We start from the raw sequence: 15,766 nt of genomic DNA, 5'->3' as shown, positions 1-15,766 counted from the left end.
ATTATTCAGTTTCCACTTCATCTAGCGAAGGCACTGGTCTTAAGCGTTTAAAGATCTAATCAAATTTTAAATATCGATCAAGCGCTTGATTCCCCCACTGTGTCTCCCAAGCCAGCTGATTCCCAGTTGGTCTTCCTTTATCCCATAGGGTCTACCCCCTTAGCCTAGGGAGACGGCTTAAATGGAGAGCGCGGGGATCAGGGTAACAGGCCCCGGTCTGAGCGTTGTCGTGGTACTTAGACACTCTGCGCGATAATAGGCATCATTGGCATATTGACATTTACCTTGTCTAAGTATCTTGAAAGCTAAGTTGCAGGAAACGTGGCCCTAGGGGTCGTTTCCCCAGGGGAAACGAAACGAAACGCGTTTCCCCGTACCGTACGGCCTGGAAACGCGTTTCCGGTCGTACGGCCACGTTTCCCGAAACGGAAACGTGGCCGTATGGCCGGAAACGCGTTTCCAGGCCGTACGGGCCACGTTTCCCCAAAAAAACAGTTGTTTTTTAATTTTTTTTTTTTTTTTTTAATTTTTTTAGGGTTTCCAGGATGTTCTAGAATTTAGGGATATGCAATTCATGGTAATGTTAAATTCTTAAAGTAAAAGTGATATTCTCCTTTATTTTTCATTTTCATCCTTTTACTTAAATTTTTAACATTACCATGAAATGACTCAGGATGTTTGAGAGTGGTTTCGCCCTCATTGGATTTCATATGGAGAAAGTAGAATTTTAGATCTCACTCAAAATCCAGCAGACTTGTTTGTTTTTCAGGATTTCAGGATTGGAGGGATTGCAATGTTTCCATTGGATTTTATCATGTACTAGGGTATGGAACTTGTATTTAATCAAGAGAACCAAGCCCTCTATGCAGGGGAAACTCCCAATAATCAAGATCATGTAGGGTACTAGAGTATGAAATGTGTATTTAATCAAGTCAGCACTAAGGTTGTTCGACTATATAGGAGGAGACTCCCAATACAATAGTGGTCCTTCTAAAGAATGGGATGTGGATGCAGAAAATCTTGATTTGGATCTCTCTCTTGCAGCCTTATAGTCTTTATTGTACTTGTAGCCTCATATATTAATATAAATAAAGGCTGATTTTGAGATTTGGATATATAATAAAGGTTGCTTTTGGATATTCCGATATTTTTATTTTCATTATGTGATCATTCATGAGTAAATGTGATGTAAATTAAATCGTAATGTTTAAGTGTAATAAATTATAATGTATCATTTATGCTTTATGATTGCACATATATATATATATATATATATATATATATATTTAAATATTTTCAATATATATATATATATATATATATATATATATATATTCGTGTTTCCCCGTTTCCAAAATTTGGGGAGGTCGCGTTTCATATCGCTTTCCGTTTCGGAAACTCGTACCCGTTTCCCCATTTCGTGCAACTTAGCTTGAAAGGTTTCTAATTATTTCAAATCATTATTGGAACATCTTGAGTAATTGTGTGGATAAGTGCTCTAAGTTTCCTTAATTGCTATCATTGTTATCATCTAATATCTTGTGGAGGATAATTTTTTCTTGATTACTTGAAAGGATCTCTTGTTCGTGTTTGGCACTTGTTAAATCGACACTTTCTTGTGGTTAAGTTTGTATCTTATTGATAAGTACTTGTCGATAAAACTTGAAGTCAAATAATAACTAAGTACTTAAACAACTTAACAATCTTACCTTAAGAAACACTCATAATCCTTGCATATCATTCTTAGTTCTACACTTAATAATCTAGCTCCCAGCATAAGCTTGTTTGAGAGACATTTAGGGCCACCCTTTCTCAATTTAGCTTGAGAGACTTAGCACCTCTTTAGTGGTTAACACGGTGACCTTGTAGCCGTCAGAGCCATAGTCTCTACAATGTAAATGGCATCAGGTGGTTGGAACACAAGGGGAGGTATCGTTAATCAAGCCTCTGCTTGCTTCCCATTGGCTTCCATCCCACAACCTACTCTAGAGACTAGTTCTGAAATAGTTAAGAGGAAGGTTACACCTATAATAGGCATCTAATTTGAAATTAACCAAGATTATGCATTTCACCTAGTTGGTAGGATTTGCGCTTCATTCAGGTTATTTAATCATTTAAGCAAGAATTGTTCATCTAGTTACTTGGTCTCTGATTGATATAAAGCAAGAAGTTGACTCCACAAGGCACTGGTCTCACATTCACATCTAATCTAATCGTTAAGTCTTGCTAAAAATAACCAAGTATCTAGGTCGTTCAATTGTGTCGCTTGGACTCATTGGTTTCCAACTTGTCCTTCATCTTCACATTTCCATAGAGACTACCCCCCATAGCCTGTTGTTGGGAGACAACAGAATGGAGAGGTCAGGGATCAAAGTGACAGTCTCTGACCTAAGTCATTGTTGCAGGGCCTATACAATTTGAGCGAAAATAGTTCCAAAACATCCCAGAAGAAATGTTATAGCAAAAATGCAAAGATGACATGTTCATGCCATAAATCACATTTTTTATTCCAAGAATCACCCCAAAATTTATTCCTTATCTCCTCTTGCGACCTCAGATCTCTTTTTGGTTACATTATGTTCAAATGAACTCTATGCACTTTATTTATAGTGTTTGTATCGTCACTTATTGCACTGGCCTGTAAAACTAATTGGATTGACCTGCTTGTACTTTGGTTGGGTCATCTTAATGAAATAGTTTGTATCTCCTCATTCTTATGGAGTTAGAGGGTGTTGTTGAAGGAAATGTAACTAGGCTAGGTCTTCATAAATGTAATTTTGATATTTGTACTTATTCAAGAAAGGATAAATTATTTTTGTATTATTTGTCAATGAGTTTCTTGCTCATTGAAAATAGGTCAAGCACATTTTGAAGTGCTTCTACAGAGTCAAAGTCAAAATGTAATTATGATAAGACCCTTTGAGGGCATGTTACATCATGTATGACATCATACAAGGTCAAGGGAACACCTCCAAGCATGGTCAAATCCTCTCCTAGCACCAACGTAGTGTACAAGCAGCAAAACAATGGGTAAAAATTGAATTATAATGCAAACTGTAAGTCGGTCTAAAAGCAGCCAATCATGTCGGCTTAATTGGAGGGATAGACCTCTATTTATAGAGGTTGTCCACTCCAAAAGATGGCACACAACTTCACTCTGAAATCCGCATACAAGAGGAGGGCTAAAAAGATGAAGACAGGGGCAGAAGAAGGGTAACAAAGACAACAAGTAAAGGAGACAGAACAATGAAGGTAAGGAGACCATTTCTGAACTAGCGACAGCCACACATGCGGAGGAATAAAGGACAGACTACGGCCAGATCAACAGTGAAGTTGCAGTGACATATTATTTATGGTTTGGGCTAGTAACTAGGCCTACAAAGGCCTCCTACTCCAACGTTGAAGGTAGCCTCACAAATGAAGGAAGGAGAAACACAACCGAGGAAGAAGAGGATTGTTTCTAGGGCTAGAAACAGTCACATGTGCAAGGTACAGTAAGGGGATGACAACAACTAACAGTCCTTTGTTTAGTTAAGAGATCAAGCCTCCAAGAACTCACAAGAGCCCATCTCTCTAAGGTGAAAAAGGACTCTAATTGGAAGACAAAGTGTTGGAAGACTAAGTGCCAGAAGAAGTGTCGAAAGTAACAATTCAGAAAGAGGAAGGATTTGAATTATGCTTGGAGGATATCCTAGTGAAGTGTCTAGGGTTTGGCAGTTGTTCAAATAAGAAGCTTCAATAAGAGAAATCTTACAAAGGGTTTTCCTCTCAAGATTGGAGAGAGTTTTTCCCTAGCAGAGAGCCAAATTTTGTGTTCTTGTTATTTTGTTTTGAGAGCAGTTTGATGAAGCACACACATATGCACTATAAGAAGAAGAAGAAAAGCTAACAAGAAAAGTAAAAAGACTTCACAAATTGTTATCAAGTCGCGAAGAATCATCACAACACTACTTTGCCCTAGATTCTCTAACATGGTATCGGAGCTGAGGTGACACATCAAAGAAAGGGCAACTCAAGAACACTCATCAAGGGGAAGCATCTACCAAGTTGAAGCATCAAGCCTAGAAGTCTCAATCACTTTAAGGTAAAGAAGGGCCTACAATCCATCATTCACCAAGTGTACAAAACTAGAAGAAGACCCTTTCATAAAGGCACCTACAAAGAAGAGCAGATTGGAGCAATCTACAAGTCATCAAGCAAATCTCATCATCAAGCAAGAAGGCAACTTGAAGAGCATCAAGATCCAGGGAATACAAGCCACCAAGCCTTTAAGGAGGAAGCAATTCCATTACATCTCAAAATCTATCGAGTAAGTACATGTCCCCTTTTGAATATACATCTGTGTATTTTTGCAAGGAAAGCAATAAATTGGTAGGGACCAATAACTTTCTTGCATGGAAGAAGAGGATTGATCTACTACTCAAGGAGAATGAACTCCTAGAGCATGTCAAAGGGAATATCACTATCACTGCTAAGGAACAAACTCAAGCTTTAGCCAAGTACAATAAGGATGAGACAAGAGCTTGAAGGATTCTGATAGAATCAATCAAAGACTCTCTCATTCCTTATGTCTCCAAGTTTGAGACATCAAAATAAATTTATCATAAACTAGTAGAGCTATTATTCCACAACCAGAGAAGTAATATCTCTGAGGAATGAATTATAGAGAGATCAACTTCAATAGCTTGGGGAAGTCATGTCTGACAGAGAAATGACAACTGTTGTACTCAATGCTCTACCTGAGGAGAGGGGAAACTTCACATCAAGCATATATGCCAAGAAGGAAGCAACCACTCTCAGTGAAATGTGGTCCCTATGCAGAACAGAGGAAACTAGACATAAGGCAAAAGAAGATGTGGGATCAAAGGAGCAAGCATTTGCTACCATGGCCAAAAGAAAGGGTAAATTTGGCAAGTTTGGTCCTCGAAGAACAAACAACAAAGACATGTCCAAGATCCAACTTTTTGGATGCCAAGAATATGGACACTACAAAAGGAATTGTCCTAAGCTTAAGAAGGACAATGATAACAAAAGGAAGAGGGAAGAAGCTCACATAACTCAAGAGATGAAAGAAGAAGGAAAGAAGCAAAAGAATGAAGATCCTCCATATCTCTACCATGGCTAGGTCAAAATCTTTTTTTCTAGACTTCTTTCAAAGTTTTGAGTAGAATAGGAGCATGTAGGAATAAATTAAATTGCATGACTAGAATCACCCTCTAAAATCTAGCAGCATGATGTACATAGAGTTCTAGACACTCATGTAGATGTAGCATTTATGAGAAGAACACAAATGCATAAGTAGAAATATCTTCTAGAATATAGGAGTATGGCAAATATAGCTCAAGATATTCATGTAGAAGGAGCATACCCAATATAGGACCTCATACATGCTAAAAGAAAACTTGATCATAATAAGAATCTTAGAAGACATAAATCATCAAGGGAAGGAAACATTTGCAAGGCAAGGATCTTTAAGATCCTATGATGGAATCTTCAAAAGAAGGTTCGTGAACCAAGGCAAATGTCTCATTGGGAATCCCATTCATGGGATTCAAAAAAAAGGATGATATGCAGGTAGGCTAAGATGAAACAAGAAGGGCCACACCAAAGGATGATCAAGGAGGATCAAGATGAGGTATGTATGCATCAAAGTTTAAGTCACGTTTTCAGTTGTATATTATTAAGTCATGGGTATAGTTTTATAACATAATCAAGCATGAAAGAATCTCTTTCACCAAGAACGTGCTAGAAGGCATGTACCACAATACAATGAAGGCCAACAAAGAACATGATCACATAAGGAGCATAAGATTGCTGACTAAGAAGCAAGAGGAAATGTTGACAAGTCCAGAAAGCAAGCAATGAAGGAATGCTTCCATAAGAAGCATTAGATGGTTGACCTATCTATCTGAGAAGAAGCAAATGAAGAAAGAGATCAAACATGTGAAGAACACCATGATCACCGAGAATCACTATCTGACAAAATGCCTTGAAAGATATCTCCCGAAAGAAGGCAAGACAACTCTGATAAAGGAAGAAAGGGCCCTTGAGACCTATGAGGGCGTTGGAAATATAAAAGGTGCAGATAACTGATTCTACTCTATGAAGATGTCGTGATGAAGAAGCCATCCAACAAAAGGAAAAGAAATGTTGAAATAATAATCAGGATGAAGTCATGATGGGCTACTAGGTCAAAGCATATAACCTAGCAAGTACGATGGAGCATCCATGAGTAAAGCATTTTGATGCATGGACAATATGACAAAGGAGTAGCCAAGATGACAAGAAGAACCTGATAATCGCTTTCCACAAAGCAATGACATGAAAAAAGGGAAAGTGATCGATGGATGGTGCCCTACCGAGAAGAAGTTTGATCGAAGGCTTCATGACATCAAGAAAGGAAGGAGATCAAGCAGCTAACTCTGCTGACGAAGGAAAGAGTCCCCATTTAGGAGGGAGCTCTGACAAGTCCCTAATCAAGAGGGAGTTTTGGATCACCCCTTATTACAAAGGAGTGACAATTGTGTTTTCCATTTCATGGGTCATGCACTAGACCAGGACTAACAATCGTAAGTCTAGATGAAGGCCACGAATGGAAATATAGACACAAGATAGACACAACATTCTTGTCTTCACTTGGGAAGAATGAATGGGAGGATTAGGTAATCATCTGGCATGCGATACTCTTTGAGGATGTGTAGGGCATCCAAGATAAGAGTAGGCAAGATGACCAATATTATTTCAGGGCTGGGAACCCAAGATAAGAATAGTCCTAGAAGGTCATACTCGAGAACACCTGGGTGGGTATGTAGCTTGAGAGACAATGATGAAGGTGTCTATAAATCATTGGTCTCGCTAGCATTGTAGCTCATGGTCTCGTAAAGAGATGGAGCTGTTAGTCAAGGCCTTCCACTATAACAATGTTGATGGATATGATGCTATAATAGATGGATTGCTAATCTGGTTTCTCTTATGTGAATTCTTCAAGATTGAAAATTGCCAAACACCTTGTAATATTGTATGAATATCTCCCTAGTTAAGAGGGAGTGTTGAAGGAAATGTAACTAGGCTAGGTATTCATAAAGTTATTTTGATATTTGTACTTATTCAAGAAAAGAGAAATTATTTTTGTATTATTTGTCAATGAGCTTCTTTCTCATTGAAAATAGATCAAGCACATTTTGAAGGGCATGTTACATCATGTAAGTCATCATACAAGGTCAAGGGAACACCTCCAAGCATGGTCAAATGCTCTCCTAGCACCAATGTAGTGTACAAGCAACAAAACAATGGGTAAAAATTGAATTATAATGCAAATTGTAAGTCGACCTAAAAGCAGCGAGTCATGTCGGCGTAATTGGAGGGACAAACCTTTATTTATAGAGGTTGTCCACTCCAAAAGATGACACACAACTTCACTCTGAAATCCACATACAAGAGGAGGGCTAAAAAGACGAAGACAAGGACAGAAAAAGGGTAATGAAGACAACAAGTTAAGGAGACAAAACAACGAAGGTAAGGAGACCATTTCTGAAGCAACTACAGCCACACGTGCGGAGGAATAAAGGACAGACTACAGCCAGATCAGCAGTAAAGTTGCAGTGACATATTATTTATGGTTTGGGCTAGTAACTAGGCCTACAAAGGCCTCCTACTCTAGCGTCGAAGGTAGCCTCACAAACAAAGGAAGGAGAAACACAACCGAGGAAGAAGAGGATTGTTTCTAGGGTGAGAAACAGTCTCACGTGCGAGGTACAGTAAGGGGATGACATCAGCTAACAGTCCTTTGTTTGGGTAAGAGATCAAGCCTCCAAGAACTCACAAGAGCCCATCTCTCTAAGGTGAAAAAGGACTCTAATTGGAAGACGAAGTGCTCGAAGACTAAGTGCCAGAAGTAACAGTGCAGAAAGAGGAAGGATTTGACTTATGCTTGGATGATATCTTAGTGAAGTGTCTAGGGTTTGGCAGTTGTTCAAATAAGAAGCTTCAATAAGAGAAATCTTACAAAGGGTTTTCCTCTCAAGATTGGAGAGGGTTTGTCCCTGGCAGAGAGCCAAATTTTGTGTTCTTGTTATTTTGTTTTGATAGCAGTTTGATGAAGCACACACATATGCACTAATAAGAAGAAGAAGAAGAATAAGCTAACAAGAAAAGTAAAAAGACTTCACAAATTGTTATCAAGTCATGGAGAATCATCACAACACTACTTTGCCCTAGATTCTCTAACATGGTATCAGAGCTAAGGTGACACATCAAGGAAAGGGAAACTCAAGAACACTCATCAAGGGGAAGCATCTACAAAGTTGAAGCATCAAGCCTAGAAGTCTCAATCACTTCAAGGTAAAGAAGGATCTACAATCCATCATTCACCAAGGAAGTCTACAAACCTAGAAGAAGAGCCTTACATAAAGGCACCTACAAAGAAGAGCAGATTGGAGCAAGCTACAAGTCATCAAGCAAGAAGGCAACTTGAAGAGCATCAAGATCCAGGGAAGACAAGCCACCAAGCCTTCAAGGAGGAAGCAATTCCATTACATCTCAAAATCTATCAAGTAAGTACATGTCCCCTTCTGAATATACATCAATGTTTTTTTGCAAGGAAAGCAATAAATTGGTAGGGACCAATAACTTTCTTGCATGGAAGAAGGGGATTGATCTACTACTCAAGGAGAATGAACTCCTAGAGCATGTCAAAGGGAATATCTCTATCCCTGCTAAGGAACAAACTCAAGCCTTAGCCAAGTACAATAAGGATGAGACAAGAGCTCAAAAGATTCTGATAGAATCAATCAAAGACTCTCTCATTCCTTATGTCTCCAAGTTTGAGACATCAAAATAAATTTATGATAAACTAGTAGAGCTATTCTCGGTATCCACAACCAGAGAAGTAATATCTCCGAGGAATGAATTATACAAGATGAAGATAACAAAGGAAGGAATAGATCCCTGCTAAATGGAAATCTCTGAAATGAGGGATCAACTTCAAGAGCTTGGGGAAGTCATGTATGACAGAGAAATGACAACTATTGTACTCAATGCTCTACTTGAGGAGTGGGGAAACTTCACAACCAACATATATGCCAAGAAGGAAGCAACCACTCTCAGTGAAATGTGGTCTCTATGTAGAACAGAGGAAACCAGACATAAGGCAAAAGAACATGTGGGATCAAAGGAGCAAGCATTTGCTACCATGGCCAAAAGAAAGGGTAAATTTGGCAAGTTTGGTCCTTGTAGAACAAACAACAAAGACATGTCCAAGATCCAATGTTTTGGATGCCAAGAATATGGACACTACAAAAGGAATTGTCCTAAGCTTAAGAAGGACAACGATAACAAAAGGAAGAGGGAAGAAGCTCACATAACTCAAGAGATGAAAGAAGGAAAGAAGCAAAAGAAGGAAGATCCTCCGAATCTCTACTATGACTAGGTCAAAATCTTTTCTTCTAGACTTCTTTCATAGTTTTGAGTAGAATAGGAGCATGTAGGAATAAATTAAATTGCATGGTTAGAATCACCCTCTAGAATCTAGCAGCATGATGTACATAGAGTTCTACTAGACACTCATGTAGATGTAGCATTTATGAGATGAACAAAAATGCATAAGTAGAAATATATTTTAGAATATAGGAGCATGGCAAATATAGCTCAAGATATTCATGTAGAAGGAGCACACCCACTATAGGACCTCATGCATGATGAAAGAAAACTTGATCATAATAAGAATCTTAGAAGACCTAAATCATCAAAGGAAGGAAACATTTGCAAGGCGAGGATCTTTAAGATCCTATGATGGAATCTTCAAAAGAAGGTTCGTGAACCAAGGCAGATGTCTCATTGGGAATCCCATTCATGGGATTCAAGAAAAAGGATGATATGCAGGCAAGCTAAGATGAAGCAAGAAGGGCCACACCAAAGGATGATCAAGGAGGATCAAGATGAGGTATGTATGCATCAAATTTTAAGTCATGTTTTCAGTTGTATATTATTAAGTCATGGGTATAGTTCTATAACATGATCAAGCATGAAAGAATCTCTTTCACCAAGAACATGCTCGAAGGCATGTACCACAATACAATGAAGGCCAACAAAGAACATGCTCACATAAGGAGCATAAGATTGTTGACTAAGAAGCAAGAAGAAATGTTGACAAGTCCATAAAGCAAGCAATGAAGGAATGCTTCCACAAGAAGCATTAGATGGTTGACCTATCTCTCTGAGAAGAATCAAATGAAGAAAGAGATCAAGCATGTGAAGAACACCATGATCACCAAGAATCATTATCTGACAAAATGCCTTGAAAGATATCTCCCTAAAGAAGGCATGACAACTCTGATAAAGGAAGAAAGGGCCCTTGACACCTATGAGGGCCTTGGAAATATAAAAGGTACAGATAACTGATTCTACTCTATGAAGATGTTGTGATGAAGAAGCCATCCAATAAAAGGAAAAGCAATGTTGAAGCAATAATCAGGATGAAGTCATGATGGGCTACTAGGTCAAAGCATATAACCTAGCAAGTACGATGGAGCATCCATGAGGAAGAATTCTGAAGCATGGACAAGATGAAAAAGGAGTAGCCAAGATGACAAGAAGAACCTGATAGTCACTTTCCACGGAGCATTGACATGACAAAAAGGAAAGTGATCGATGGATGGTGCCCTACCAAGAAGAAGTTTGATCGAAGACTTCTTGACATCAAGAAAGGAAGGAGATCAAGCAACTGAAGTTGTTGATTAAGGAAAGAGTCCCTAGTTAAGAGGGAGCTCTGACAAGTCCCTGATCAAGAGTGAGTTTTGGAACACCCCTGATTACAAAGGAGTGACAATTGTGTTTTCCATTTCATGGGTCATGCACTAGATCAGGACTAACAACCGTAAGTCTAGATGAAGGCCACGAATGGAAATGTAGACACAACATTCTTGTCTTCACTTGGGAAGAAAGAATGGGAGGATTAGGTAATCATCTGGCATCCGATACTCTTTGAGGATGTGTAGGGCATCCAAGACAAGAGTAGGCAAGAGGAATGATATTCTTTGAGGGTTGGGAACCCAAGATAAGAATAGTCCTAGAAGGTCATACTCGAGAACACCCGGGTGGGTATCTACCTTGAGAGACAATGATGAAGGTTTCTATAAATCATTGGTCTCGCCAGCATTGTAGCTCATGGTCTCGTAAAGAGATGGAGTTGTTAGTCAAGGCCTTCCACTATGACAATGCTGATGGATATGATGCTATAACAGATGGATTGCTAATCCGGTTTCTCTTATGTGAATTCTTCAAGATTGAAAATTGCCAAACACCTTGTAATATTGTATGAATATCTCCCTAGTTAAGAGGGAGTATTGAAGGAAATGTAACTAGGCTAGGTCTTCATAAATGTAATTTTGATATTTGTACTTATTCAAGAAAAGAGAAATTATTTTTGTATTATTTTTCAATGAGTTTCTTGCTCATTGAAAATAGGGCAAGAACATTTTGAAGTGCTTCTAGAGAGTCAGTCAAAAAGTAATTATGATAAGACCCTTTGAGGGCATGTTACATCATATATGACATCATACAAGGTCAAGGGAACATCTCCAAGCATGGTCAAATCCTCTCCTTGCACCAACAAGTGTACAAGCAACAAAACGATGGGTAAAAATTGAATTATAATGCAAACTGTAAGTCGGCCTAAAAGCAGCTAGTCATGTCGGCTTAATTGGAGAGACAAACCTGTATTTATAGAGTTTGTCCACTCCAAAATATGACACACAAATTCACTCCTAAATCGTATACAAGAGGAGGGCTAAAAAGAGGAAGACAAGGGCAGAAGAAGGGTAACGAAGACAACAAGTTAAGGAGACAGAACAACGAAGGTAAGGAGACCATTTCTTAAGCAGCGATAGCCACACGTGCGGAGGAATAAAGGACAGACTGTGGTCAAATCAACAGTAAAATTGCATTGACATATTATTTATGGTTTGGGCTAGTAACTAGGCCTACAAAGGCCTCCCACTCCAGCGTTGAAGGTAGCCTCACAAACGAAGGAAGGAGAAACACAACCGAGGAAGAAGAGGATTGTTTCTAGGGCTAGAAATAGTCACACACGTGAGGTACAGTAAGGGGATGAGAACAACTAACAGTCATTTGTTTGGGTAAGAGATCAAGCCTCCAAGAACTCACGAGAGCCCATCTCTCTAAGGTGAAAAAGGACTCAAATTGGAAGACGAAGTGTTGGAAGACTAAGTGTTGGAAGTAACAGTGCAGAAAGAGGAAGTATTTGGATTATGATTGGAGGATATCCTAGTCAAGGTTCTAGGGTTTGGCAGTTGTTCAAATAAGAAGCTTCAATAAGAGAAATCTTACAAAGGGTTTACCTCTCAATATTGGAGAGGGTTTGTCCCTAGCAGAGAGCCAAATTTTGTGTTCTTGTTATTTTGTTTTGATAGCAGTTTGATGAAGCACACACATATGCACTAATAATAATAAGAAGAAGAATAAGCTAACAAGAAAAGTAAAAAGACTTCACAAATTGTTATCAAGTCACAAAGAATCATCACAACACTACTTTTCCCTAGATTCTCTAACAGGTGTGCCATATACTATTGGAATTGTATCGGAATAAGGTTTCCAACCATTAATTCTATGCTCCCATTTGATTTAGGTAAATGGAATAAAAAATTCTTCAAAGATAGGGTATCTAAATGGGCCATCGAGAGTCTAAAATCAATATTTCCAACAATCTTCATTTTTTACATTTTATCTTGGACATTAGTCTCCCCCTGTCTTTGACATCAATGAAAAAATTATTTCCAATGCTCATAAGAAGGCACTCTTAGATATCTCTTTGACTGAATTGTCCTTGTTGGATTGGAACTTATCCCTACTACCTTCCATCTCTCCTTAAACCTTTTTTGGAAACCTAAAAATTATCTTTTTGCTAAAGCTAATTTCATAGCACATTGTTTCTCATTGCTTAGCTCTAATAATCCTATTAGCAATATTCCCTTGAACCAGAGGAGAGTTGGCCTAAGTTGAGGAGGATAGGTTACTTAGGTGACAGCGGTGACCATCTTGGTAGTTCCCTCTCAGGTTTTACCTTGTGGATTAGGGCATTTATCATCAAGCATAAGTTGGGAGGTAACAATAACCATTGTATATACCCTTCCATACGAATCTTTATAAATATAATTTGTATTTTGCAAACTATAAAACAAAAATATTAATGATTGAATATTTAACTTTGCTTTGATATCTCTTATAAATCAATTATTCATTATAAAAAAAAAAAACTTCAAGATTTTGACATAAGGTTCATGACAAGATGACACTATGGGTTGTCATGTTTGTTACACATTTTCTTATTACCTTATTAACAACACAAAATCATATTTTCATATTTTATCATCATCGTCATTCATCTTTTCAAATAGAAATCGTGTCATAGTAATGAAAGATTCCCAATGCTTCAAGTGCATACTCTACTTTATCAAGGGATAAAAATAGTATTGTCGTAAATCTAAGCACTTAATTTGCTTTGACCAAAGCAAAATTCTAACATTTAGCCTCCATTACCCAAATCACACTATCAAATAAGCCCTAGAAATTAATAAACATCCTAATCACTATAATTGAGATGATGGATATTGACAAAACCAGTTTTGGACACCCATAATCCACCAACTTTATTAGTTTGTTTTCATATTCTCTTCTCAATTCTCTTCTCATATTCTAAATTTTTATGATATATGTTTGATTTTTATGAATCTTTCTTATGAATTTTTTGGGTTTTAATCAACATTTTCTAGTTTTATTGTCATCGCAGCTTTTTTTGTGTTCTATGTAGTAATGTACCTTTCCATTTAGTTATTATTCTTCCCCTTTAGGACCCTCACTTGATTATTATCTTCATTTTTATTTTTATTTATAATTAACCCTTTGTTTTTATTAAACATCCTCCTTTTGCATTATGAAGGTTACCCTTTTGAGTTTTAATGAATTAATTGAACACTACTCTCGTATTCTGTATATAAATTTTGACCAAATAGCACTATACTAGTATATTATATTATTGATTATTATGTTAATTTGATCAAGTCCCTTCTATTTGTTCTATGTCCCCTACCATTTAGTTATTATTCTTCCCCTTTAGGACCTTCACTTCATTATTATCTTCATTTTTTATCTATTTATAATCAAACCTTTGTTTTTATTAAAATATTTTCCTTTTGCATTATGAAGGTTACCCTTTTAAGTTTTAATGAATTAATTGAACACTACTCTTCCTTGTATTCTTTTTCTATGAAATAATTGAACACTACCTTTCCTTGTATTCTATATATAAATTTTGACCAAACAACACTATACAAGTATTTTATACTATTGATTATTATGTTAATTTAATTGAGTCTCTTCTATATTTATTACAAAAACTAGCTTACTTCCTAAACCTATAAAATGATACTCAATGGCCTTCTCTTTTTTAGTTTACAAAGCTAATTTTATCCCTTGATGATGAGTGTCCACTCAAAATGGGGATGTTTGAATACTCTAACATAGTTTTATTCTAGAGAATTAACTACCAAGCTAAAACATAAACATAGTTTTATTCTAAAGAATTAACTACCAATCTAAAACATAAACACAAAAACTCAATATAACATGTCTATAACATTTGAATTCATGGCTTGTTATTAGAATGATTTTTCCAATGAAGTAATTGTTGTTTCTTTACTTATTTGGCTAGCAGGTTACAATTGGTCGAGCATTTGGTATCGGATTATACATACTCTTGGGCAATGGATCCGACATTTTGTGATCGTATACTACTTGGCCCATTTTCTCATAATGTTGGATATAATTATTGAAAAAATATTTAAAACACATCCTTATAATGTTAATTTTTAGGGCTAGATTGTTCTCTGTTGTAAATAGTTGCAATTTTAATATTTTCAACATTTTTCATATAACATTCGCCCCATAACATCATTTCTTCATTAGCAATTATGCAGAGAGAAAAATAAACATCAATAACACAGTGGAACAATAAAGAACAATAGAAGAAATGTATACACAATAGATACCAGGATTTAGGTCAGAGACGAGGGAAAAACCCCACAAGGGGAAAAACCCAACCAAATTCTTCTTCTATTAGATTTTCATTAAATGTTCAACTGAGGTACAATGTACAATAATAATGAGATGCATCAATCACATCAGCCCTCCTAGGGCTAACCCAAGTGATTTCACAACTTCGATTGTGAATCGAACAAAACAAGTCCAAGAGAATTGCTATCATATCACTGTCATATACAATACCAGACTTTCCATAGAGACATTGTCACATCTTTCATCCATCATGTTATCACTGTCATCAAGTGTATGTTATCATCAACAACTATACTTTGTGAAAAATTCACTACTGAAATCCTATTGCAGCAATTAGAAATTATTCTTCTAATTGTTAATTAATTTAACAATTTATTTGCTACGACAAACACTGAATAAATCACAATACAACATTTACAAATAAAACGATGGATGAAAAATAGCGTTGGAATAAATATACACAGTTATTTTTGGACAAATGCCCCCAGAAAAAACCAAACTTGGGAAAACCAGTGCAGCAGTTGAGGGTTTTTATTATTATGCAGCAGTGAAATTCTGAGTACAATTTATGGATGCCCAATTGGCAATCCAAACAACCAGTAACTGACATAAATAATTAGAGAGAAAATTCTCTCACCCCACAAGCAATCTTGACACTAGCTTCTACAGAAAAATTGGC

General features: G+C 37.0%; 1 protein-coding gene across 7 annotated transcripts in view; it reads left to right on the top strand.

The window, feature by feature from the left end:
* Window positions 1–15,766, top strand: part of LOC149222715 (protein MULTIPOLAR SPINDLE 1-like) — a 368,061-nt gene that overhangs the window by 327,604 nt on the left and 24,691 nt on the right. For 5 of the 7 annotated variants that reach the window (XM_089385595.1, XM_089385593.1, XM_089385597.1 and 2 more), the window contains one exon: window positions 14,729–14,799. The exons of the other annotated variants lie outside the window; for them this stretch is intronic. In XM_089385595.1, the coding sequence (XP_089241721.1) occupies window positions 14,729–14,799 (71 nt within the window). The remainder of the gene's footprint in view (window positions 1–14,728; window positions 14,800–15,766) is intronic. 7 annotated transcript variants of the gene reach the window in all.

This window comes from Pinus tabuliformis, chromosome Q (assembly GCF_031772625.1).
Source record: "Pinus tabuliformis cultivar Carrire ecotype Pingquan chromosome Q, CPIR1, whole genome shotgun sequence".
Lineage (NCBI taxonomy): Eukaryota > Viridiplantae > Streptophyta > Pinopsida > Pinales > Pinaceae > Pinus > Pinus tabuliformis.
This window is presented reverse-complemented; position numbering and strand designations above follow the sequence as displayed.